Consider the following 27,156-nt stretch of genomic DNA (forward strand, 5'->3'; position numbering starts at 1 on the left):
ATTGCTTCTGTGCAGGTCTTATTGAATTCAAATAGACTTGCAAATTATTAGCCCCTATTTTTAGCCTTGTGTTCCTGCCTACACAGACATTTTTGATTAACTTTTGTAGAGTTTCTGTTCACGCAGTATTGAACTTAAAAATTTGTATTAAACATGCCATGCAACTATTTTAGCACCTAACATGTTCTAATAACAGTAATTCATATTAATACAAGTGTGTATGCATTCAGCATCTTAATATTAAAAGTTAACATTAACAAGTACTAACATGTAGTTTCAGTGAGAAAGGCAGGATATTAAATTGTAATAATAATAATATTAATGATAATAATGATGATATTGGTAATACCTGGACTCAAATCCCCATCCCCAGTCTGTCATAAAGCTTTCAAGGTGACTTCAGCCTAATATATTTTGCAGGACTGTTGTGATGCTATCATGCTGATGTGGGAGGAACTATGTATACCAAGATCCGAGGAAGAAGAGTGGCATAAAATTTGATAATAAATCATATAGGATTATAGACAATACAAAATTAGATCCTAGGCAACTATTCTCTTAGCAAGTTGTGCTTCTATTTAGTATTTTTATGCAACTTTTGACTCTAAATGACAGACACTGATACTATGCCTATATTTCAAACTTTTAGCTTGTTTGAACAGCAGTTTAAATTAATGGTACACATGTACTTTGTAACAAGAAAAGTACTTTGTACATGTGTACCATTTGTAATATTGTACAATGTAAGTGCTGCAAATAATGACAGAGTACTTTATTAAAGACCAAAGATGATCATTTTATCTATTAGCATCCAGCAAACACTTTAATGATATTTCACACACTTAATAATAATACATATTAATAAGTAATAAACTTCAGCAATATTTAACTCATTATTACTACACCGTAGAAACCAAAACTCTAGCAGCACTTTAAAGACTAACATCTATTTCAGTATGAAACTTCATGGATCTGAAAAGTGTGCACATGAAAGTTTACACCCAGAATTAAACTTTGCTGGTCTTCAAGGTGTCCCAGGACACCTAACTTTGTTCTGCTGCCTCACTTCATCAGACAGATTTGCACTGTTCATGTTTAAGATGGCACTACATTTTTCTTTTAAGAGAGCCAGCATGATGTTGTGGTGGCTCTAACTTGGAAAGCCGGGTTTGATTCTCCACTCCTCCACATGCAGCCAGCTTGGGCTCGTCACAGTTTGTGCAGAGCATTTCTGCCAGCGCTCTCTCAGGCCCACCTACCTTACAAGGTGTCTGTCATGGGAAGAGGAAGAGAAGGCAACCATAAGCCACTTTGAGACTCCTTCTAGTAGAGAAAAGCAGTATACAAAAATTCTTAAGACCAACAAAGTTTAATTCTGCGTATAAACCTTTGTGTGCATGCATGCTTCTTCAGACATCTTCTAAATTAAACTTTCCTGGTCTTAAATGGGCCTCTGGGCACCGAACTTTGTTCTGCTGCCCCCCACTTCGTCAGAGAGATCTGTGCTGCTCGTCTTTAAGTAGCCACTAGATCAGTGGTTCTCAACCTTCCTAATGCCGCGACCCTTTAATACAGTTCCTCATGTTGCGGTGACCCCCAACTATAAAATTCTGCAAGGGTTCTTTCACAGAAATTAAACCGAAACTGACCAATGGCGTGAAGATCCATTGTTCAGGATTGTACATTAATTGTTTTTTTCGGGGGGGGGGGGGTTCTCAGTTCAGTTCTGTCCCACCATGCCGATCACGCTCTTTTCCACTGCTCCAGACAGACAAACGCTCTATCTCGATCTACCCTGCAAGGCTGTTGTGTGGATGGCGTTCCTCTGTCCAAACTGCTTGTCCTGCCACAACCCCTGTGTTCGACCTCCAGGTTGAGAGAACCACTGCACTAGATCTTTTTGCTTTTCTTTTGCGATGACAGACGAGCATTTGGAATTACTTATGCATGCCTTGCTGACCGAACAGCGTGCATATGCAAAGGATACTCCGTCGGAGTCCGGGGCCTCTCGAAGACCAACCAAATCTGATTCTGGGCATAACATTTTGGGTGCGCGCGCGCTTCCTCAGATACCCCCGAAGGCGTATACCCAGAATTAAACGTTGCTGGCCTTCAAGGTGCCCCTGGGTCTAAAGGCATGCGAGTGGAGGTTCTGCTACGGGTCTGAGAAAAGGTCGGCGGCAGGAATACGATTGTGGGACCCCGCCTCAAAATCCCCTCAGGAAACCAACCGCCCCTCCTCAGCTACCTCTCGGATTCCGCTTCTCCTCCCGGCGCATGCGCCCGCACTCCCTCAGCCCCCTCCGTCTACTACGAAAGCGCGTGTTCAGGCGGGAAAAATGAGCAAGGCTGCTGGCCTAACGCGCATGCTTGCGGCGGGGGAGTAGGGAGAAGAGAGGGAGAGAGCGCTCCCTTTGGCGCATGCCCAGGAGCGGGAATAAGTTTTTTTTTTAAGTCAATGACGGGAAGGCGGGCAGAAGCTGGCGCACGTTTTAATTTAAGGCGCGTTGGCTGCCGGGCGAAAGGGAAGCTGGGAGGCCGGGCGGGCACGCCTCGCGCGTGCGCGTTGCCGGCAGAGGAAGGCACGAGGGAGGGCGTGGGCGGGCCCCGGATGTTCCCTTCCTTGCCGCTCGCCTGCCGACGCCACGCTGGGCGCCTGCGCAGTCGTGCGGGAGGAGGGCGCACGCAGGCAGGCGTCGGCTGAGGGGAGGGCCTGGCAGGCTGTCATGGCGGCGCTCGCGATGAGCGCGGAGGGCCCATGAGGAGGCGGCCTGCAGGCCGGCCCTCGCCCGCTCGGCGCGCTTGGTGGTAGCGGAGGCAGGCGGGCAGGGAGGACGGCGGCGGCGCCCCCGCGCCGGTCCTCGCCGCGTCCCTCCGGGCCATGGCGGGCGTCTTCGACATCGACCTGGACCAGCCGGAGGAGGTGGCCTCGGATGAGGAGCTGGAGGAAGGGGTGAGGCCCGTCCCGGCGGCAGCCTGCAGCGAGAGGGAGGGAAGGGCTCGGCACAGCCCCTCGGGGGAGGGGGGCGCGGGCTGCAGGGACTCTCCGCAGGGCCCTTCTCCCGCCATTCTCCTCCCCGTCGGGCCGCCACTCTCGATTGCAAGCCTCCCGGGGCGGCCGGGAGATTCTCCCGGATTCTCTACCGGCCCCCTGGACCGCAGAGATCCGTTTCCCGGAGGGAGATGGCAGCTCCAGGTGGCAAGTTCTGCGACTGGGCTGGCCAAGCTGTGACTCCGATTACCATGAGCCCCTGCCACCATGCAGGGGCCTTTGGAGAGCCGCAGTTTGGCCAGCACTGCGTGAAATGCCTCTCCATGGCTTTGGAAAGTGCCGACGAGACACAGCCCATTTGTGGAGACTCCGTTGGGTTTTCAAAGCATGAGGTGGAGGGAGGTGGCTTGCTGCTGCCTGTCTTTGCATAGGGACCCTGGGCTTCCTCGGTGGTCTCAGGCCTGTCCCAGGTTAGCTTCCAAGATCTGGTGAGCCTGGGCTATCCAAGTCATGGGAGCTGCTCAGAATCTCCAGGGATTTCCTGGGCTGCAGTTGGCTACTCTATGAACTCTCCAATTCTGAGCTAATGCAATGTCTATGTCTATATATACTGGGCTAATGCAATTCTGATCTAATGCGGATAATTGTTGCTCCAGGGGGCATGAAGATCCACCTGATTTCTAAAAGTAACATCTGCACAGATGGTTCTTATAGATGTGTAAGCTGTAAGTGCATATAATTGCGTTCATATTCTCACGCTACTGAACAGCGTCTGTTAAGGCTGCCAGCATGAGCAAGCATTATTTTTTTCTGGTCTCTCATAATGCTGTTTTTGGATATGAGGAGAGCTCAGTATGTAGCTTGCTCGGATTCGTGGCTCCAAGGTGGCGATTTAGAAGAGTTTAAATGACAGGAAACAGGCAAATGTTTGCAGATCAGTGACCATATTAGCTGCATGGGACTCGTGTGTTTTAATTGCTGGGGACTGATTGAGGCTGCTACTCCCATTCTCTGATTCTGCATTTCTTAAAAGAAAAACCAGCTGACTGGCCACTGTTGAACATGCGATGATGGGCTTACATGGTCTGATTAAACTCTTAGTTGTGATGCCTAAATGGAACCGCCAGAGATAGGAGCAGTTGCAGTGGGAGATGGGTGCCCCCTTAATGCCCTGTGTGCAGATTTCCAGAAGCTTGCAGTTGACTGCTCATGATCACTGCTGCTGGACATTGTATTTATCTTCTATTCATTTTTTTGGCAGCATGTATACAAAAATGTACATTATTTGGAGCCTGCTGTTCCCACTGAGACTCAAGGTGGATTACAAGTGTAGATCAATGTAGTCTATTTATTTACATAGGTATTTATATACTGCCCCTATTGAAAACCATCTTGAGATGGTTTACATGATTTAAAAAAGAATAAAAGAAAAAACCAGATTATGATACAAAAATTAGACAATTGCAGTTGATGACTATCATACCAAAAGAGCCTCTTGTGGCGCAGGGTGGTAAGGCAGCCGACATGCTGTCTGAAGCGCTGACCATGAGGCTGGGAATTTGATCCCAGCAGGAGGCTTAAGGTTGATGCAGCCTTCCATTCTTCTGAGGTCGGTAAAATGAGTACCCAGCTTGCTGGGGGGGTAAACTGTAATGACTGGGGAAGGGAATGGCAAACCACCCTGTATTGAGTCTGCCAACAAAGCGCTAGATAGAGGGCATCACCCCAGGAGTCAGACATGACTCGGTGCTTGCACAGGGGATACCTTTTCTGATGATGATTTGACCGTATTGGCCCAGTTGATGTTAAAATGGGGGGGCAGGGCTTTGGGGGTGGGAGTGAGGCAATTTCATTGGAATTGCTGTTAATTGGCTGGCCTCAACTGTAGGCCCAGTGGAAGAGCTCCGTCTTGCAGGCCCTGCAGAACTCAGAAAGTGCCAACAAGGCCCTGATCTCTCCTAGGAGCTCATTCCACCAGCCAGGATCCAGGGCCAAAAAGGCCCTGAGTTCAGTTGAGGTCAGACGGATTTCCTTGGGGCCAGGGATCCTCAGCTGATTGGCATTGCTTGATCAAAGAACAATCTGGGGAACATATTCAAAGAGGCCATGCCTCAGATACACAGCGCCCAGACCATGTAAGGCCTTTAAAGTTTAATACGAAACCTTAAAAGAGACCTGGAATTTCAGTTGTTTGTCTAATTTAGATCAGAAGTAGTCAAATTGCGGCCATCAGGGGCTTATGGGAATTGTAGTCCATGGACATGTGGAGGGCCGCCGTTTGACTACCCCTGATTTAGAGCATAGTGCTCATCCTTAATGGACATTATTCAGTAGGGGCATCCAGATGTGCTCTGCATACATTTGTATGTCACTTATGTGAACTGAATGTACAAAAACTGCAATTTAGTTCTTTTCTTTCCCACCACCGTCTTCCAGTTTACAGAACAGGGAATGCTGTACGGTGTAAAAACTGCACAAGTAAATCTTGCATTGGCCCGAAATGAGAGAGGTTGAGAGATGGGGGGAGAGAAGGAGGGAACCAAAAAGGAGATCAAGACTGCAATCTTATGCATGCTTAAATGACAGCTTGTTGTTAGCTTTATTGTGCCATTGCTGTGCATAGCTATTTGCTGAGAACCATCCCTCCCCTGAAAGCATTGCTGTTCCAGGTAACCTGCCATCTAAATACTTTCAGGTAGGAATGGGCAATTTGGCTTGAGCAAGCCCAAAAGTACCTGAGTCAATGCTGATATGGGCACTTTTTGGATGTATCTGAGCCGAATTGCTCATCCCATCAGTTTAAATCAGCCTAATGATTCGGCTGATTGAGAAAGAACTGGAGGTCCCCAACAACTTTTTTTTTCTCCTGAGAATCAGCTGTTTTTTGTGGGGGGAGAGGCATTAAATGTCTCAGCAGCAGACCCCTCTAAAGCCGTTAAGAACGGTCTCTCCACAGCAGGGGTAGTCAACCTGTGGCCCTCCAGATGTCCATGGACTACAATTCACATGAGCACCTTCCAGCATTCACTGGCAGGGGCTCATGGAAATTGTACTCCATGCACCTTGTCCACCCTGGAACACAAATCCGGGGTAGACAAGGTTCATCGGGCCAAATGCTTCCCTGTTCGGGAGCAGGAAGAGTTGGGGCAACCTATCCTGGCTCAAACTCCAGCCTGCAGCCTGGCTCGAAACTTACTGTCATCTGTAGCTGTTGAATTGCCTTCTTAGGCAAGTAGGAGGTTTTGATAATAATCTATAAAGATTTCACACCTAGCTAAGCTTTCACTGGAAAATAAGCCTCATCAGTTTACAGTGGATTTCTGTCTCAAGCGTCCCTAATATCAGCAAAAGGGTATCTAAGCAGATCTAGAACTCTGCTATGAGTACCCATTTGCCGAACATTAATGTTTTAGGAGCTGAATCTCATGCTCTTGCGAGCTAGTAGCGCACTTTAGGCTTGTAGAATCATGTACCGGCTTGTCTCTCTTATAAAAATGTCTCGTAAAGTAAACAATACCGCAGGAATTAACCTCTCCCCACTCCCTGCTTCCCAGGCTGTCGGTATACCACGGGAAGGATTCTCGCATGTATATATGAACGTGGTGGTGGCGGTGGGGAGTTTGAGCTCAAAACTTTGGTGGGTGGCTACGTTTGGGCCACTTTCACGTTTAGAACAGGTGAGAGATATTGTGTTGCTTAAAAAATGCAGAGATAAAATGTTGGGCAATAGACTTGGCCATCTCCTCTTGGAGGAACCTCTTTCTGCAGTAGAGCTGCAGCTTTTCTGTCTGATAAGTGGAGACGCTGGAGAGCATAATGCATTGTGCGATGTGCACTTTTCCTGCAGTGCTGCCTGGATAGGGCTCACTGTGCCTCATTCCGTTAGACCAGGGGTAGTCAAACTGCGGCCCTCCAGATGTCCATGGACTACAGTTCCCAGGAGCCCTTGCCAGCATTCGCCAGCGAATGCTGGCAAGGGTTCCTGGGAATTGTAGTCCATGGACATCTGGAGGGCCGCAGTTTGACTACCCCTGCGTTAGACGCTGCAGGATGTTCTTGTTTCCTTTTTGCTGCGTACTGAAAGTCAGTATAGCTTCCATGTAGCTCCTTGCAACCCAAGAAATTCTGGTAATTCTGGAGTGACTTTTGGAGCCATTAGAGCTTTAAGATTTGCCTTATTTACCCTGCACAGGAACGAACGCTGCAGCAGCTACTCCACAAATATTTCTGTGGTGTAGTCTTGTGGACTAGCATCTGAGTCAATTGTAAACATTTGTGAAAGGGAAACACCTCGGTAAATGTAACAACGCCTTTTGTACATATTTTACAAGATTTCTTGAAAGTTGTGCTAGTTGCTTTTGAGTGATTATTGCTTTATACCTAGAGTTAAAATAATTGCTATTCATTGTGTCACTGCGAACTCTGGATTGGCTGCGGTCTCTCCGTAGAGCTGTGGTATTTTAAATCAAAGTTTTTGTATGTTGAGGTCGCTGCGGTATCGCTATTTATTTTGTTTGTTTGTTTGTTTATCAATCAATCAATTTTATTTACGGTCATAGACCAGCCAGTAAAAAACATAAAATTACAAATATAACATCAATTATAAATGGGTAAAAACTAAGAAATAAGAACAGTTGTATATGGATCCAATATAAAAGCTTCTATACCACCCCTCACGACAGGCCATCTCGGGGCAGTTTACACATAAAGCCCATAAAACCCTTAATTATACAAAACTAAGAGAAAGATGACAGCATGATTTCTACAGCCCAGTGACTGTTCCAGCCAGGTCACCGTGGATGTTCCTATCATCTTGTTCATCCAGGGCAGGTTATACATATCAGGAGGGATCCACAGATGTCATTTCTGGACACTGCCCTGGCCTCAAACAAATGCCTGGTGAAAGATCTCCATTTTGCAGGCCCTGCAGAACCCAGCGAGCTCTTCCAGGAGCTCATTCCGCCAGGTAGGGGCCAGGACTGAAAAGGCCCTGGCCCTTGTTGAGGCCAGGTGAATGTCCTGGGGGCCCGTGACTACCAGCAAATTCATACCCACAGAGGGAAGGGCCTTGCGGGGGCCACAAGCAGATAGGCAGCCCTTCAGATAAGTGGGACCCAGGCCACATATAATGTGTTAGTTTGTGCTTGTCACCCTCTCAGTTATATATCCCTGTTTCAACAACTTTGGACTGTTCTGGCCAAGCACTGTAGCAGAGATGTTCAAATCGATCATTGTGAGTCTGCTTTCATCAGGGCCCCTGAAACTGCCTATATATCCAGTTTTCAAATATAGCGGGGATTCCATTAGCAGTGATATATACTTTCCTAGTTCATTCTCCTCAGTACATTCAAGAACAAGTACTTGGGCTGCAAATTTTGGGATGCTTAGGCACCAGCAGGGTTTTCTAGGGAAGGAACGGGCACCAGCTTTTGGAGCTCTGGCTTAATTGTGGCTAGTGCTGCTAACCCGAGGTTGTGAAATGTCTGGAGATTTGTTGCTGGAGTTTTGGGAGGGACCTCTGTGCATAAATGCCACGGAGTCAACCCTCCGAAGCTGCCAGTTTCTCCAGTGAACTGATGGGCTGGACTGTAATCCCATGGGATCCTCAGGCTCCAGCTGGAGGCTAACAACCCTATGGCATTTTTGTACCTCTGGCAGTGGAGTTAATTACAGTGCTACTGGCACATGGTAGGAGGAATCACATGCGCTTATGGTGTCCTGCTTCATTTTGTGGGCTGTGAGGTTAGGGGAATCTCTTGGGCGTGGTGAAGTAGGTTGGTTTCTGTGTCATCATCCATAAAGGAGTAAATTTCAAGTCTTTCATCGCTTGACCGCTGCTAAACTCAGGCTTCGGTGGACTCTGAAGCAAGCCTCCATGGTCCGCCAGCAGAGCATATGGCAAGATGTCAGTAGCTGCTAACAGTAGTAGTAATTAGTTTTGAAGCCATAGTTTGAAGCCGTTATCTGAAGATTTTCAGGGCTGGAGTTAACTGTAGGGCAAATGTAATGTAGCACCATGATTAAACCTGAAAAGGGAAAGCAGGGTGGCGAGGAACTTGTGCAGGCCGGTTGGGAAGCAAAATCAGATGTGTAGCAGGGCAATGTATAAAAAATATTTTCAGCTGCATTGCCCATGTTTTTAACTTAACAGTTTTGCAACTGAATCCTCCCCCCCTTCTTTGATGCCTCTCCAAGAGGAAGAAAACTGACCCTCCGGTTGAAGGGTGGGGAGGGTGGGAGGGGATTAGATATACTGAGTAAGAGGTCGCCATCTATCTTTCTATATTGTGTTGTTGTAAGGGGCATTTTTATGGGGTTTTATTGTTGTAAACCGCCTCCAGCTGCCTCTGTTGGGAGGGGTGGGATAGAAATTAAATATTGTATGCTAGCATCTGATTGGTTAACAATGCAGTCTGAGAGAGGGTTTGGCAGCTCTCCTGTAAAATACAGTGGACATTCCACAAAGATTTAGAGGGAGAGCTACCATCTTGTGCCCACTGTCCTTGCATGTACAAGTTATATAGGCAGGCAGCCTTGCAGCAACAAGCAAAAAAGAAATCTAACAGGGGTGTTAAAATGGTTCTTGTGTATGATGATGCATTACATTTTTGTTTTGTTCTAGGGTCACTTAAGTGAAAGCATGGACCATGGAGGAGTCGGCCCATATGACCTGTAAGTTCTTACCCCCGCTAATATATACACATTGAGGTGCTGGAACATAAATACAACACCTCCTGAAGCAAGATGCAGCTGAGAGACGCCTGTAAGCTGATCCTGGCTTGGAAACCTTGGGTGTTCAGAAAACCATAGTTGCTGAAGAATAGGTGTAATTGAACTATGCTGTACAGCAGGGGTAGTCAAACTGCGGCCCTCCAGATGTCCATGGACTACAATTCCCATGAGCCCCTGCCAGCAAACGCTGGCAGGGCTCATGGGAATTGTAGTCCATGGACATCTGGAGGGCCGCAGTTTGACTACCCCTGTTGTATAGGAATGCCTTCAAAAAACATTCAGGAAGACTCTTCAGCTTGTTTTTATCTGTTTTCTGCTGATAACAGCCCTGATAACTAGGTACTTTTACTGAATAGTGGTAGGACCTCCTGTTCTAATGATAACAGCCCTGATAACTGGGTACTTTTACTGGATAGTGGTAGGACAGACTGACCTCCTCTCTGAATTCTGCTTGAGGTAGGCAGCCATTTTCCGAAGAGCACAGTTGACCCAAGATTTGCCAATGGCTTATCTTTGTCTATAGTGTTGTAACTCACCATGCAGGCACACAGTGGGCTTTATGTCTAAAGGTTACGGGTTACATTTTCTTGCTGATCCTACAAGGAAGGAATGAAAGGAATCTGCACTGTGGCATTCAGAGACGTGGGATGGAAAATTTCACAAAATAGAATAAAATGAAAAAATTTCCAGAATGTTTTCTTGTGCTTTGCTTTCACGGTTGGATAAAACTAACAGTGAATGGATGCTGTTGCCAATGCAATATTGGGCAGGCCTGGAGGTTTCAAGGTTATAATGAATGATTTCTGAGTGACTATCCCTTGGAACTGTGCAGGAAAGCGTTTGAATCATAGAGTTGGAAGGGGCCACACAGGCCATCTAGTCCAACCCCCTGCTCAATGCAGGATCAGCCCAAAGCATCCTAAAGCAGTGGTCCCCAACCTTTATGAGGCTGGGGACCGGCAGGGCATCAGGCCGCGCCCGCGGGGACCGCGGCCGCACGGGCCACGCCCACGCGGCGGGCCGTGCCCGCGGATCGGGCCGCACCCGCGAGCCGCACCCGCGGATCAGGCCGCACCCGCGGGCCGCGCCCGCGGATCGGGCCGCACCCGCGGGCGCGGCCTGCACGGGCGCGGCCCGGCCCTGATTCCCTCTCCCCGCCCTCTCGCAGTGAGAAGCTTCCCGGGCCGCAAGCTTGCGGCCTGGGAAGTTTTTTACTGCGGGGGGGGGGGGGGGGCCGGGAGAGGGAGCCGCAGCCCGGCGCAATGGCCTTTGTGGCCCGGCACCGGGCCGCGGCCCGCAGGTTGGGGACCACTGTCCTAAAGCATCCAAGAAAAGTGTGTATCCAACCTTTGTTTGAAGACTGCCAGTGAGGGGGAGTTTGTATTTTCTGGATTCGTAAGCTAGGGCATGGGAGGATACAACCACAAACAGAGAAAATAATCCTAATACACATCCGGGTCAAGTGAGACTCAAATGCAAAATCTTTATTTGTGACTCTTTTCGCAGGGGTGGCCAAACTGTGGCTCTCCAGATGTCCGTGGACTACAATTCCCTTGAGCCCCTGACCGGTGGCCATAGTCCCCCCCCCCCCCAGTCTAGAAGATAAGAGTAACAATGAGATTTGTGCACACAGCTCTCGTTTGCTACTTCCTTTCTTTTCTCTGGCAGGGGCTCGTGGGAATTGTAGTCCATGGACATCTGGGGGCTGCAGTTTGACCACCTGCACTACTACTAACCTGCACTACTATTAAGAAAAGACAGTGCTCCAGTTTGTAAATAGGGATGGGCACAAACTGGTTGATGAACTGAACCTTGTCAAGAATTTTGACCGCCATGAACATTCACTGATTATGATGCCGCTTACGGCAGTTCATGAACAGCAGAAAGCAAAGGTTTCACGAAAAATAGCAGTTTGGTTTAAATGCACAAATGTAATTAGTGGCCATCCCTATTTGTAAATTCAGGCATTAGAACAAATTGCAGGTAGTATAACCTGTAGCTGGCCGAGCCAGTTGCAGATCTTAGGTTGAAACTCCAGCTTGTTGCAGAATCAACAAACCCTTTTTGGTTATATTTTGCAGCTAACCGGGATTTATTGTTATGTCTGAATGCAGCCTGTGCATGGGGATTGTCTCTTTTCTTCCAGTGGTGTTGTCCCATCTGTTTCTCTTCCTACTGCCATATTTTTTCTTTAAAAGCTGAACAGCATTATCAAAATAGGGAAGTGGTGCCGAGTTCCTGTAGACAGAATTCTTCTGTATATTGTCTTTCTCTTGAGGCTTTCTCAACCAGGGTTTCGTAAAACCCTGGGGCTTCTTTACAGCTCTGGAATGGTATCCTGAATGGGTGGGAGTTAATTATTTTTTTATATATTTGAAAATGTTGTTAAACATTTATCGGGTGATGTGACCATATATGGTTGTGTCTACTGTGCTACTCCATGGCCACTGATGTGCCTGGAGGGGATGGGAAGGGGAGGGGCCCCAGGTGGGCGTGTCCACAGCTCTGCTTCCCAACCACATTCTGCACGATCGCACCACTTCTGGGATTTCCCGAAGCCTGAAGAATGTTTCAGGGGTTTCTCAATGGTCAAAAAAGTTGAGAAAGCCTGGTCTAAGAAGTCTGGATTGGAGCCAAGAGTATTTTTTGCATTGTGTTTTTCAATATATAAAATTTCCCTCTGGCTACATTGCTAGTTTGAGCATTCTTTGTTTGTAATTTAGTGGTCACAGTAGGTATTTCTCACATACAGAATATCTTCCCATGAAAGATCTGAACTTACGTACGTGAGCTGCCTTTTGCTAGAAGCCGCTGTGCCACTTAATATGTCCTGAAAATGATTCAGTGTTTGAGGTTTTTTCCCTGCAAGATGCGTATTTCACCTCTGGTTCGAGTGTTCATTGTTTTGTGTTATTTTAAAGACTGCCCTACTAATTCTAAAAAAAAAAATTGTTTTTTTAGTGGCATGGAGCATTGTGAAAAATTTGAGATTTCAGAAACCAGCGTGAACAGAGGCCCAGAAAAGATACGGCCAGAGTGCTTCGAGCTGCTGCGTGTTCTTGGCAAAGGTGGCTATGGAAAGGTATGATACTTGGATCATCTGTATCGGGGTTTCCCACTTAAAACCAGGGAGTCAGAATTGGCCCACCCAGGGCTCTGGGTGCTTCTGGTCTGTAACGTCATCCTCCCTTCCTCCCCCCACCATTCACTGCAGCCTGCAGTATTCAGCATCTTGAGACACCTCCTTTTCCTCAAGGCCTTCATGAAATTTGGCCAGGGAGCATGACTCTGCCTGAAGTCGATGCATTGTGCGTTCTTCCCCCTAACGCTGTGCAGCCTGGCTCTTAGAAGCTTTGATGTTGAGATCCACATAGCAAAGCTCATTCTTTGTTATCAGTGCTACTCCAGGGTTGATACCTTCTGCTTTCTCAGAGGGATGTGAACAGTGCTGTGGTAGATATGAAATAGCCACACCTGTGCAGGTTTAGTGCCGAGGTAACTTGAGAACATTAACTCTTCATTTTTGCCATTCCCTTGGTAACAGAAGAATTTAAAATGCTAACCGCTATTATTATGCTCCCTTTAAAAATATATATCTAACAGTTCTTTTCAAAATTGTTTTGGGCAGGTATTTCAAGTTCGAAAAGTAACAGGAGCAAATACTGGTAAGATATTTGCCATGAAGGTGCTTAAAAAGGTGAGTTGGTTTTCAACATTCAGCTATGACAAGCTTGTAATTCTCCTTTACGTTTTACTAAATGATTGTACTGAACATTTCTCAGCTGCTTGCAAAGTTCATCATTTTGAACCCCTGCTTAGTTCTGTTTCGGGCTTGTCCCAGGAGCAAGGGAGTGCAGGTTTATGCTAATGAATGCTCTTATTTATTGCTGGCCACACTATCTGTGTACCTAAGGGACTGGCTCTCTGAATATGTTCCCAGAAGAACCTTGTGGTCTGCCAGTACAAACATGCTAGTGGTCTCCAGCCCCAAAGAAATTTGGCTGGCCTCGACCATAACGAGGATCCTGTTGGGTCCTGTTCTGCAGGGCCTGTTAAATTTAGCTCTTCCATCAGGCCTATGCTCGAAGCCAGTATATATCACCATCAGATTGGCCTCCCTCCTGTATCACACCCCACCCAGGGTTCTGGCTTATACTTATGGGTGAAATTTTAGAATTGTTTTTATTAGTTATATTACTGAATATAAGCTGTTCATCACTCTGAGTCTGCTCCCAGGGAGAGGGCAGATTACAAATGGAAAGAAATAAATTACAGCAGAATTCCAAATTTTGCAGAATCCTAGGGTCAGCTGATGCTATGCCCCTGTTAAAATGTAAATGCCTAAGAGTGAACCACATATTCAGTTCGTGCTGGACCGTATCCTTGGTCGAGAAAAGTAGGAAAATGACTGTTGGAGAGGGAATATGGGGAAGAGGATGGTTGGGGGGAACCCTTAATTGAAAGGGGGAGAATATCTGTGAAATCTAGGTAAATGGTGGAATAATAAGAGGGCCAAGTGGAGGTACCTGTGGAGCTAGAGGGGCAGTGCAGTGGTTAGAGCAGTCGACTAGGACTGGTGCAGTGATGCTCATATCTCTGCTCAGCATTGACACTCACTGGGTGACCTCTAGTGGTCTCCAGCCCCAAAGACATTTGGCTGGCCGCAACCATAACCAGCATCCTGTTAGAGCCCACTGAGTTCTGCAGGGCCTGTTAAATTTAGCTCTTCCACCAGGCCTTCTTCCATTGAACTGAAGGCAACATACATGGTTTCCCCTTATTTTACTCTCCCAGCAATCTTCAGAAGTACGTAAGGTTCAGAGAACAGTGCTGGACCATCCCTGAACCTCATGGGAAGGCGAGGATTCGAACCCAGATCTCCCCAGTCTGGTCATTGTTCTGCACTGACTTGGGCCATTGTCTCTACCACCACCTGCTAATCTCAGAAGTTACCAATGATCTGATTAGAAAATCCTGGGGGCTAATTGCTGGGAGTCTTAGAATTTGATGAGGGCACGGTTTAGAGTCTGCCCTACTTATTGCTGAAACCTCTGTTCTGCAGGCAATGATTGTACGGAATGCAAAAGATACAGCTCACACGAAAGCAGAGCGGAACATCTTGGAGGAAGTCAAGCATCCATTCATTGTAGATTTGATTTATGCCTTCCAGACTGGTGGAAAACTCTACCTCATCCTTGAGTATCTCAGCGGTAGGCATGCCACTGTACTTCATAATTGTAGTGAGCAAGAGCCAACTTGCTTGATGGTTGTTCATTCCTGTCGTGGCTGTTCCCCCTTTCCCAGGCACCTAGGACTAATGACCACACCCATTAGATTTCAGCCAGACCTCTAGTTTGTTCTTCCTCCAGCATGGCTTGCTTTTCATGTGGCCTTTCCTTCTGTAAGCAGCAGCAGCCACAGTAGATTTGTACTGCATGAGACCAAAGACTAGTTGCCCAAGCAGTAATAAATTTTACTGAAGGTCGCAGCAAGTTTAAAAACATTAAAGTTGTCAGGACCAGAGCATAGTGGAGAACATCAGGGCAGAGGTTTTGCACAAATTTTCTCGGCAGCCAGAGGATGCAGTGATATCCTATAGGTCATCATTGTAACGACAGTCAACTGGTAAGACAGGAGGTAGATGATATTGTCTTCTACTGAATGTGAGGCTAGCCTGGCTAAAATGGTTGCAAAGGACATGACCCTCGGAGCCAAGTCAGAGTCACAAAAGGGACATAATGAGGGAGATCCTACAATTCTGGAGCTTCACAGATACATACTCTCTGAGCAAGTGGTGTATGCTGAAGACAGCCACCTAAGTCAGTGGTTGTCGTTGTTTGAAATCTTAGGTCTGTGAAGGCTTCTCTAGGTTTGTGGATGGTGTTGCTGGACAAATAGGAAGCTCTGGTATGATCCTATTTGAGCAGTTTAAACCAAGGGTCAACTCTAAAACTGATAAAGGTAAAGGTATCCCCTGTGCAAGCACCGAGTCATGTCTGACCCTTGGGGTGACGCCCTCCAGCGTTTTCATGGCAGACTCAATACGGGGTGGTTTGCCAGTGCCTTCCCCAGTCATTACCGTTTACCCCCCAGCAAGCTGGGTCCTCATTTTACCGACCTCGGAAGGATGGAAGGCTGAGTCAACCTTGAGCCGGCTGCTGGGATCGAACTCCCAGCCTCATGGGCAAAGCTTTCAGACAGCTGCCTTACCACTCTGCGCCACAAGAGGCTCATCCTAAAACTGATACTGGTTCTCTTATCTAAGGCGGCATCAATATTGCATATTGGATCCCTGACATGCACAAGGAACAAACTCTTCCCTAGTGGCTTGACAGTCCAAACGAGCTTGCAAAAGAATGGGTTTTGTAGTTTAGAGGCCTATGACAAGAGAACACTAAACTGGCAGACAATTTGCTCAGAGAGATCCAGAATATCCAAACCATGCTTCAGTGTTTCTTGGCACAAAGATTGAAACACACCAACTTCCAGAATGTGTGGTATAGTAGAATGTAAGCCCTGATTCTTCTGGCTCCCTGTTGAACCCCTTCATGTCCTGCAAACGGTTAAGAAGTATTACAACTGAATAGCCAAGTGACACCTTAAGGCAGGGGTAGTCAACCTGTGGTCCTCTAGATGTTCATGGACTACAATTCCCATGAGGGGCTCATAGGAATTGTAGTCCGTGAACATCTGGAGGACTTCAGGTTGACTACCCTTTCCTTAAGGGATAGTAGTTACTTTCGGCCTTATTGCTTACCTCAAAATAGGGGTGTGTTACAATGGTGATGAGACGGAGATGTAATCTATTTTACTAACGCCCTGGGGGGACAAGTACGTATAAATGCCACAAGAGGAGTCATACATGGTTCTGTGGTGGTAATAGATGATGGGGAGATAAAACTTTTGGAAATCTCAAACCTGCTGTGTTCAGGAGCTGTTCCTGAGATGACCTGGCCAAAAAAAACATGCTTACCAAACAACCTGGTTGTTTATACACTTCGAGGCACCAGAAGGACTACACTAGTCCTTACAATGAACTCACTGCACAGGGCATTGTGGAACTTGGGGAGCTGGGAGTCTAGAGCAGGGGTAGTCAACCTGTGGTCCTCCAGATGTCCATGGACTACAAATGCTGGCAGGGGCTCCTGAGAATTGTAGTCCATGGACATCTGGAGGGCCGCAGTTTGACTACCCCTGAAATAGAGGCTAGTATCTGTATTTGGAAGCTTAGGACTTCTAGGTGGAATATATGTGTTCACACAGAGAAGAGATCCAGTGTGTTTGCCTCTAATCTCCAGCACCTGGATAGGATTCCAGGCACCATGTTCAGGATCTAGATGTCATCCTTGGGGTCAGTTGAGACCAAGGTTGCTAGACCCGTCACTGGCATAACCTTTAGTGCGGGTTTTAACAGCAGGCACAGCAATTCCCGGAAGCCCTGTAGAAAGTCAGATTCTTGCAGAAATGAAAGGACATTTGAATTGTGGAGTTAATTTCCCATCCTGTTCCCATCCTGATCTGCTGTTGCATCAGTCACCTCCTTCCCCGTTCTTCTTGCACCAAGGCACGCTGCTCCACTTTCTGACCCAGATGCTGTGGTTTTAACTGAAGGTGCTTCAGTTAAGGTTCCAGGAGCAGAGGCATAGTCTCCCAATCCTGTTCAGCTCTCCAGTGGGTTCACTGGAAGGGACCCATGTTTTGAATAAGAGCATTGCTGGCTAGGTCCACTGGATGGAGCTCTTATTGTATTAAGCTCATGGGCTCTTAAAAACTTCAAGGATTGAGAGTTTGCCAAGTGGTTGGGTGAAAACTTATTTATTGTGAAGAATTCACCCCCTCCCTCTTTCTGGAGAAGTGTGGATAATAGGGTGGGTTCCTTGAGGTTCCTTCTCTGTCCTAACTACAATTATGGGGAAAGGGGACAAGCGTGCTGTCCTTCAGACCCAAGAGCCTGGTTTTCAGCTACACCAGCCTGTCAGTGATGGACTTTTGCTCGCTGGAATAGCTTTGAAAAAGCTGATAAGGTCTGCTGCTGTAGAATCACTCAGTGCTGCATTGTTAGGTGAGATGTCCCTTGGCTTGGACTCCATTTCAGCAGGGGGGGGGGGTCATCCCAGCTAATCAGATTGCTGTCTGGGACTCTGATTGAGTCACATCTCCTGCCGTTGGTCTCAGTGTCCGTTCTAAGGCTAGCTGTCCCTGGCCTAAAGAGGGGGGAGATGGGATATGCTATTTAAGGCTATAGATGGAAAGGTTCCCTTAGAATTCAGAGTTTTTTTTCTGTTGCATAATCAGAAACCAAACATTAACAATCTGTTTGCCCTGCAGGAGCAGTTAAGATTCTCAACTAACTTCAGATCGATGGGGAAATTTTGGGTAGTCAACGGTGCTCTCAGATGCCACACTACACAAAACTTAGAATTCTAAGAGGGGAGTTTCATCATCCAATAAGATAGTCAAACAGAGAAGGACTAATTGGTACAAGCTGTTGACTCTACTGGTGGCTGAGGACCTTGGGGCCTTTGGGCACCGCTGTTTGGTGGGAATGCCAACAGGGGAGTCATGCTTGTGATGGGGCTGCATTGCACATAGGTGGCAAGGCATTATTATTGTTTGTTTCCAGCGTTACACTAGTGAGGTGATCCAGTTCTGAAAGTGTTGTCCAGTTGATCAGAAATAATTCTCAGGCAGGAGACCTCTGCTGTTGCATCAGTCACCTCCTTCCCCGCTCTTCTTGCACCAAGGCACGCTGCTCCACTCTCTGACCCAGATGCTGTGGTTTTAACTGAAGGTGCTTCTGTTTGGGGGGGCAGGACAGAAAACCAGTTAGAGGTGGGCACGTAAACTCAGAGGAATTAGCACATGCAAAGAAGTCCTCAATTCTGCTCTGTTTGGAGGCTGGGGGCTGGCGGGTTAGGTCTGGCCACCCTCTGGAGTGTTTTTGCACACCCATCCTTCTTCCCCTCCACAAAACAAGCGCAAACCGACAATCAAAGTGGGGACAAGCAGGGAAACCAAATACCTGAAAGCTAAATGCGGGCAGCTGCAACATGACATCGCAACAAACAGCATATTTCTAACCACTGTTTTTTCCTCTCCGTTCATTGTAGGAGGAGAACTGTTCATGCAGTTAGAGAGAGAAGGGATATTTATGGAGGACACAGCTTGGTAAGTGAAACGAGCTGTACTGAATTCATACTAATCCGTGTAGGAGGGTGGTTTGTCCTGAGCATTCTGTCCCTGGGAGGAAAAGGAATGGATGGAGTTAGTGGTGCTACAGGGTGTCTGTTGTGGGGAGAGGAAAGGGAAGGCGACTGTAAGCTGCTTTGAGACTCCTTCAGGTAGAGAAAAGCGGCATACGAGAACCAACTCTTATTATTATTTTGAGAGTCCCAGGGCCCTTGCGGCTTGAACTTTTGTAGACAGCATCTACCCATACCAGATGCGGCCTTCTCCTTGTTATTTGAGGTATTTGGGGATGTAGCACCTGGGATATAAAGATGTAGTCTGGTTGTGTCTGTTGACCTTGGGTCTCTTAAGAGTTGGGCTTGTTTATATACCAGCTTGGCCACACCATAGCCCAGAGGTTCCAAATGTGGGCCATCGGAAAAATGCAACAAACAGTTGAGGAGTGAGGGAGGTACGACTACAGAATGCCAAGCAGTTTTTCTCTTTCTCTCTGCTGGGCCAGTATTTGAACCAGGTTTACAGGACAGTCCTCAGGCAAAGAGCCAAGGGACAAAGATCTCTTTGGGTTGTGCCTCTGGCCACAGCCAGGCCTGAAACAGTTGCAACTGGAAGAGAACAAACTCAACAAGATGTTGTTTGGCTGCTGCGAACTGTTGAGCTAACAGGATCTCCACTTAGGGGCATCTACTTAGGAAAGTAATCCATGCCATCCTGCTGCGTTGTAATGTGTTGAGTCCAAAAGATTCCTCTCCCCTTCCCCCTGGCTTTGTGTTGTGTGAGATGCTGGAATAAGTTTCAATGGGACAATGTGGATGACAGCAGGTTGACCCAGCCTTAACAACTCCAGCTGTTACTGCTGCAGAAGTAACTTTTTCTTTGCACACTATGAACCCCACTATGAACCCCATATTCAGGTGAGCTTAACGGATTTGGTGCAGTGGCTTGGAATGTGATCTCATGGCAAATAGGACTTTGAAGCCATGGTGTGAATTGGATTTGAAAACCTTGTTTTGTGTTCACCATGGTTCCAGCTTGGTGTAGTGGTTAGGACTGCAGACTGCTAATCTGGTGAGCCGGGTTTGAATCTGCGCTCCCCCACATGCAGCCAGCTGGGCAACCTTGGGCTCGCCACAACACTGATAAAGCTGTTCTGACCGAGCAGGAATATCGGGGCTCTCTCAGCCTCACCCACCTCACAGGGCGTCTGTTGTGGGGAGAGGAAAGGGAAGGCGACTGTAAGCCGCTTTGAGCCTCCTTCGGGTAGAGAAAAGCGGCATATGAAGAAGAAGAAGAAGAAGAGTTGGTTCTTATATGCCGCTTTTCCCTACCCGAAGGAGGCTCAAAGCGGCTTACAGTCGCCTTCCCATTCCTCTCCCCAGAAGAACTGACTCTTCTTCTTCTTCTAACTGCCACTTCTCTGGATATCTGCACACCTCAGGGTGGGAGTGCTGGGCAGGCAGGAGATGAAAACAGGTTCCCAGCAGTCAGTCATGGTTTGCTGGATAAGAATCTCAAACTTGTGGTTTGGCAGGACATCTGAATCGAGCCAGAGAGCCCTCATGCTTTGGTGTGTGTTTAATGTTGAGAAATCTCTTCCTTGCAGCTTTTACTTGGCTGAAATCTCAATGGCTTTGGGGCACTTGCATCAGAAGGGGATCATCTATCGAGATTTAAAGCCAGAAAACATCATGCTGAATCATCAAGGTTAGGACTGCAGCCACGAGTTTATTGTTCGTATGTCCTTAAAACGGTTACGCCCTAGAGCTTTCACAAGTTCAGGGTGATCCTAGAAACCCACGGTCCAGCAGAACAGAACATCAGGATGTAAACCAGGGATAGTCAAACTGCCGCCCTCCAGATGTCCATGGACTACAATTCCCATGAGCCCCTGCCAGCATTCGCTGGCAGGGGCTCATGGGAATTGTAGTCCGTGGACATCTGGAGGGCGGCAGTTTGACTCCCCCTGATGTAAACCACCCAGAGAAAGGGGATGTTAAGCCTTTATAAACATAAAGCGGTCAGTTTTGATTGTGACTTGTTAGTTTGAATGTTTAGATGTTACCTTAAAAGGCCCTTGCACTACTTGAGTTCAAGGTAGCAGCATCTCCTTTGTAAGCTTTTCCCATCCTATGCCTCTGAAATCTCGATCTCTGCAGTGCTACTAGACTCAAATCAAGGTCCTCGTGATTAGCTGTATGTTGATTGCTGCTTTGGAAATACCTGGGTAATAAATGAAATGGCTAAATATCCGAATATATTTGTGTGATGATTCCTGCACTGTTGGAATGACTCTTCTATGTCCCTCTGTCCTCCTTTCCTTTTTGTGTTTCCTTTTAGGTCACGTTAAGCTCACTGATTTTGGACTGTGTAAAGAGTCCATTCATGATGGAACTGTCACCCATACATTCTGTGGAACAATAGAATACATGTGAGCCTGCATGATGAAACAGAAAAGTATTACTCTGGTTTGGGGGCAATGTCTAAATTTTACCTTTTTGAAACTTGGCGACTAGGTATTCCAAGTTTTGGCTTTGCCTGTCTGCAGGGCAAATTGCCCAGTTGTATACTTGGCAGAGGATCCCTAAGGCACAGGATCTCATATAAGCTGCCTGTATTTGGAAGTGGGTGGAGAGAGACTGTCAGAGGAGCTTCTGCAAATAAATTGTAATTATTCGCCTACAAACGTCCCTAGCCAGCCCAACTGTGCCTGTTAAGTCATTCATAGCCCATTGCTGGAACAGAGATGTTTGCAAAAGCCTTTCTTGTGTGTTTGCGAAAAGATGCCTATTCACTGGAGGTTGATCAGATAGTTAGAGAGATCTGTTCAGAAGCCTGCTTTGAGGAAAACGCCCTCTTGACACTTTGATTCCTGTCTGTGGCATTTTCTTAATGAATGAGTAAGTGCTGGTTGTTACCTGCTGTGCAAAGTGCCTCCATCTTCCCTGTGTTTGTCATTCCAGGGCCCCTGAAATCTTGATGAGGAGCGGGCACAATCGTGCTGTGGACTGGTGGAGTTTGGGGGCGTTAATGTATGACATGCTGACTGGAGCAGTAGGTGCACACTTAAAAACTGCATGCGCTTTTATTTCATGCTGCTTACAGAGTATTGCATCAGAAGCCATCTGTCTTATCAGCATTTTGTGTGGCCAGGCTTAGGAGGCCAACACCAACCTTGGGCAAGACTTGGGCCTGCAGCCTGGGAGACTTGGAAAGCCGAGTCAGGGCCATGAAAGCCATTGCAACGGAAGGGTGGTGTTACACCTGGGCCTGTGCTGGGTCAAATCGCTGATCCATCCAGCACAGTAGTATTGACTCTTCTCTCAAGGTCTCAGACAGAGATAGTTCTTTGCCAGCATTCGTTAACTCGGGGATTTCTGCACATAACATTGACCTTGCAGCCCTTCCCTTCTGCTGTTTAATCCTTTATTGCATCTCCTGGGCTGGCTTACATTGAGGAGATTCAGGGGAGATGGAAATGACCTAAGCAGCATGCACCTGTCGGGGGTAAATTGCATAGTGGGGGATTGTGTTTGCAGTATGCAAATCGGTTCATATTGCTCTTCTAGGTGAAGAGTAGCTAGATACAGGTTGCTTTGAAAAATGTATGTCCTGCATATGCCATGTTGCCAGCTGCAGAGTTTTCTATTCTGTTTTATTGGCTGTCTGAGCTGCCTTGTCCACCGCAGCTGTATGAGCTCTGTAGCTGAAAGCCAATTTAAACGTGTGTCCCTTAGGTGTCGTAGCAGTTGAATTTGTTGTGTATGACTATAGGCTGGAACAGTATAAAACATACAGCAGTATAAAAAGTCCCTTATGTCCAGTTGCAGTGCTTCGTGTACTTGCCCAAACCTTGCTGAAAATAACCAAACAAACCTCATGCTAGTTGCAAAGTTTCACATTAAGGCCCTTGACCTAAATGCTCAGAAAGTCGCACTTATAAGCTGTTGAGCAAATGTACTGACATGGAAATGCTGTTCCATTATACACAATTCCTTATGACTTCCTTCCCTTTTCTCCCTGCGTTCCAATTGTGTTCTCCAGCCCCCGTTCACTGGGGAGAACCGAAAGAAAACGATCGACAAAATTCTCAAGTGTAAACTCAATTTGCCTCCCTACCTCACGCAAGAAGCCAGAGATCTGCTTAAAAAGGTAAGGTGCCCTGCATGGGGGACGGGAGAGGAACCCCGCTTCCGAAGTTGTTATGCCTTGTTTTGAATAAAGTAAGAAATCTGTTGGAGCTGCAAGTTAGGGTTTGAGAGCTGGAAATGCCTGCTGTTGTTAGAACAGAAAAAGAGCTGTTGGGGCTGGATACTGAGAATCATAGAATCAGTTGGAAGGCATCTCATGGGTCATCTAGTCCAGCCCCCTGCACTATGCAGGAAACTCACAAACCTATAGCTCATCCACTGTAACCTGCCCCCCCCTTGACCCTTCACAGAATCAGGCTCTCTGTCAGATGGCTATCCAGACTCTATTTAAAAATTTCCAAAGATGGAGAACCCACCACCTCCCGAGGAAGCCTGTTCCACTGAGAAATGACTCTGTCAGGAACTCCTTCTGGATGTTTACACAGAATTTCTTTTGAATTAATTTCATCCCTTTGGTTCTGATCCGTCCCTCCGGGGCAAGAGAGAACAACTCTGCTCCATCCCCTACATGGCAGCCTTTTAAGTGTTTGAAGATGGTTATCAAATCCCCTCTCAGTCGTCTCCTCTCCAGGCTAAACAGACCAAGCTCACCCAACCTTTCCTCATACGTCTTGGTCTCCAAACCCCTTAATCGAAACCCCTTGGTCTCCAAACCCCTCCAAACCCCTGTCGTCTGCTGCAGCCTCAAGAGACCTGTCATGAGGGCTCTTAAAGCCCGGTAGTGCCTGTAGTAGGTTTCATTGGTTCAAGTTGAGAGCCGCCAGTAGAAACTGACCTTCTGAGAGGGAAGACGATAGCCCGTGGATCTGATCCGAATTATTTGTCCCTTCTGCAAAAGTTTTGATATAAATAATAATACCTTTTTAAAAAGGGGGGCACCTTAAAGGGGGGGGGGAATCCCAAATGCCAATGCAGCATTCCTCCTGTTCAGCTTATCCCTTCTCCTTCCTACTCTTTAGCTTCAAAATACTGAATTGATGTAAGGGAAACTGACCTGTACTGTAATGTTGATCCAGGACCTGTTACCTGTTTGAAAATGCAATACCTTAAAACAGGAGTAGTCAACCTGTGGTCCTCCAGATGTCCGTGGACTACAATTCCCATGAGCCCCTGCCAGCGGCTCATGGGAATTGTAGTCCACAAACATCTGGAGGACCACAGGTTGGACTACCCCTGCCTTAAAACAACAACCATCAGACAGAACATTTGGGTTAAAGCAGTGGTCCCCAACCTTTTTATCACCAGGGACCAGTCAACGCTTGACAATTTTACTGAGGCCCGGGGGGGAGGGTAGCCTTTTGCCGAGGGACGTCACCACCGCCTGAGCCCCTGCTCCACTTGCTTTCCCGTCAGCGCCCCTGACTTCCCGCCGCCCGCTGGGGGGGAGCTGCCAGCAGCTGCTGTGCAGTGCTATGCCAAGGGAGGGCCCCAGCCATGGCGGCTGCTGGAGAGCGCCAAAAGTGATCCGGCGGCAGAGTGGCAGGGCAGCCCCCGAGGCAGCAGCTGGGAAGAAGGATGAGGAGGAGCCGTGGCCCGGTACCGACTAATCCACGGACCGGGACCGGTCTCCGGACCGGGGGTTGGGGACCACTGGGTTAAAGCACACGAGTTAGAAGGAGAAGGGGCCTGGCACTGTCTCTGGCAGTTCTTCTTGGCTGACCGGTCTGAGAAGTACTTTGGCCAGACACTCTGGAGAACGTTTGGCCAACCAGAGCAGCCAGATGGATGGAAGGAACCCCCTTACTGTAGCCTTCTGTTCTTAACGTCTCTCTGCTCTCTTTTCTCAGCTGCTAAAAAGAAATGCTGCCTCACGCCTAGGAGCTGGTCCTGGAGATGCTGGAGAAGTTCAGGTATACTTTGCTTTCCACTGTGGACAGAATTAGATGTCAGCATTGTGTGGAGGTTGTTTGTTTGTTTTAAGAATGGGAGTCAGGTGTGGGGGGGGGGGTCAATTCCTGCAGCTCAGAGTCAAGGTGACTATGTTTAATTATTTGAAGTGCTTAAAATATAACAATATAGCTCAATAAACTGACCAAGCTAAAGAGCAGCCAGGCAAACGGATTGTATAAAATCACAAGTAGGCAGAAAGGTAGGAAGAGGATGGGGAAATGAGGTAAAACCCCAGGTGAACAAAAGCCTTAATGACTCTCCAGACCAGGGGTAGTCAACCTGTGGTCCTCCAGATGTCCATGGACTACAATTCCCATGAGCCCCTGCCATCACATTTAAAAAAAAATGTGTCGGTTGCTATATATTTTAGTTCATCCACATTTAGCACCGTGAACCAGTTGCTTCACATTGGAGAGGAAAAGAGCAGTTTGTTTACCTGACTTGGGGGAGGTCTTGACTGCTCCGATAATATTTCTTAGGCTCATCCGTTCTTCAGACACATCAACTGGGAAGAGCTGCTGGCTCGGAAGGTGGAGCCCCCATTCAAACCATTACTGGTATGTACTGCTCCAGTTTCAGAACACAACTTGCTATATTATTTTAGCTGTTGTGAAATGGGGATGTTGCTTGTCTTGGTCAAGTGTGGGAGGGGTCACGTGCTCTAGGCTTTGTCTTAACTCGGGTGTATACCAGTGGTTCTCAACCTGGGGGTCGAATGACCCTTTCATAGGGGTCACGGCAGGGCAAGCAGCTTGGCTGTGGGACATCATCCACACAACAGCCTTGCGGGGTAGATCGAGATAGAGCGTTTGTCTGTCTGGAGCAGCGGGAAAAAGCAAAATTGGCATGGTGAGACAAGAGGAAGAACGGAACTGAGAAACCCCAGAAAAAAACCTAATTTATACACAATCACAAACAATGGATCTTCATGCCATTGGTCAGTTTTGGTTTAATTTCTGTGAAAGAACACTTGCGTAGTTTTGTGGTTGGGGGTCACCACAACATGAGGAACTGGATTAAAGGGTCAAGGCATTAGGAAGGTTGAGAACCACTGTCCTATACTAACACAACAGAGTTTTCTTGCTATTCTTGGAATGTGATGTGTATTTACTGTTTATCCTGCCCTTTCTTCCAGGAAGCACAGGGCAATACACATGATCCTTTCCTCCTGTTTTATCCTCATATATATTGATTGATTGATTGATTTTTATACTGCTGCTCTTCCATTGGTCTCATGGCGGTTCACACAATTTAAAACAATAAAACCCCATAAAAACAACCCTTACAACAATAAAAGACGGAAAAAGAGATGGCGACCTCTTGCTCAACATTTCCAATCATCTCTCCCCCCCCCCCCCCATGAGAGTCCTGTGATGATGGTGTCAGTTGAAAGAGAGAGAGTGTGAGTAGGGGAGGGGGCGGCATGTTGAGAGGAGACTTGAAAACAGCAGTTAAAAAACGGCAGCTTAGGAGTTAGTAGCAGAAACAGAGCTGACTCTCCATTGGATAGAATGGAGAGATGGGGGCACCCTCTTTGGGAACCACTGGACATGGAACGGGGTTAGGGAAGAGTCTCCCAGAGCTACCCTGAAAGTTTGGAGGCTGTAACTGGAACCCCCAGGCCCCGGGAAAGGCGGGAACACCGGACTTCTTATTAAAGTCAATGGCGCCATTTATTGTAATGGGTGCCGCTGAATCAGTCCAGATCATGCCCCTGGTGCACAAGCCTAGTTGTGTACATGCCTATCTGGGCCCCTCCCCTCCCCACCCCCTCCATGACTGTCAGTGGCCATTTGAGCGGGGTGGGTTGGTTTAACAAATTTAAAAAATATTAAGAATTAACTTCCACCAACTCAGGAAACCCTTCCAGGACTATCAAGAAACCCCAGGGTTTCACAAAACCCTGGTTGAGAAATCCTGGGTTAAGGGCTGAGGTAAAAAGGGATTTTCTGACTGTATGGATGAGTTCCTCAGATAAGGTGAATTTGTAACTAAATCTCAGTTGTAGGTATAGAGCAGGGGTGGCCAAACTGGCTCTCCAGATGTCCGTGGACTACAATTCCCATGAGCGTCTGGAGAGCCACAGTTTGGCCTCCCCTGATATAGGACTTTACTTCAAAAGTGCTGTGGGAATGAAACATTGTTCTTTAGACTTTACTTTCCTCATTGTTTTGTTCTTATAAATAAGTTTCTTTGATTAAACCT

At 47.3% G+C, this 27,156-nt stretch overlaps 2 protein-coding genes across 14 annotated transcripts in view; one reads left to right on the plus strand and one right to left on the minus strand.

Moving 5' to 3' along the window:
- The window catches only part of TUBD1 (tubulin delta 1), a 42,413-nt gene extending 39,922 nt beyond the window's left edge, over positions 1-2,491 (minus strand). For 10 of the 13 annotated variants that reach the window (XR_013226876.1, XR_013226877.1, XR_013226867.1 and 7 more), the window contains exon 1: positions 350-1,649. The gene's annotated coding sequence lies outside the window, so the exon portion shown is untranslated. Of the gene's footprint in view, positions 1-349; positions 1,650-2,089; positions 2,212-2,248 lie in introns of those variants that run through there. The other 3 variants (XR_013226874.1, XR_013226873.1, XR_013226869.1) reach the window with 3 other exon arrangements.
- A 170-nt stretch (positions 2,492-2,661) lies between these two features.
- The window catches only part of RPS6KB1 (ribosomal protein S6 kinase B1), a 32,915-nt gene continuing 8,420 nt past the window's right edge, over positions 2,662-27,156 (plus strand). Inside the window, exons 1-12 of the mRNA XM_077312479.1 lie at positions 2,662-2,953; positions 9,615-9,664; positions 12,686-12,806; positions 13,353-13,421; positions 14,787-14,934; positions 18,835-18,892; positions 20,517-20,617; positions 21,251-21,341; positions 21,874-21,964; positions 22,955-23,062; positions 24,849-24,911; positions 25,431-25,508. Of these exons, the coding sequence (XP_077168594.1) occupies positions 2,882-2,953; positions 9,615-9,664; positions 12,686-12,806; positions 13,353-13,421; positions 14,787-14,934; positions 18,835-18,892; positions 20,517-20,617; positions 21,251-21,341; positions 21,874-21,964; positions 22,955-23,062; positions 24,849-24,911; positions 25,431-25,508 (1,050 nt within the window). The 5' untranslated portion in view covers positions 2,662-2,881. The remainder of the gene's footprint in view (positions 2,954-9,614; positions 9,665-12,685; positions 12,807-13,352; positions 13,422-14,786; positions 14,935-18,834; positions 18,893-20,516; positions 20,618-21,250; positions 21,342-21,873; positions 21,965-22,954; positions 23,063-24,848; positions 24,912-25,430; positions 25,509-27,156) is intronic.

The sequence above is a fragment of the Paroedura picta genome, chromosome 15 (genome assembly GCF_049243985.1).
Source record: "Paroedura picta isolate Pp20150507F chromosome 15, Ppicta_v3.0, whole genome shotgun sequence".
NCBI classification, from domain to species: domain Eukaryota; kingdom Metazoa; phylum Chordata; class Lepidosauria; order Squamata; family Gekkonidae; genus Paroedura; species Paroedura picta.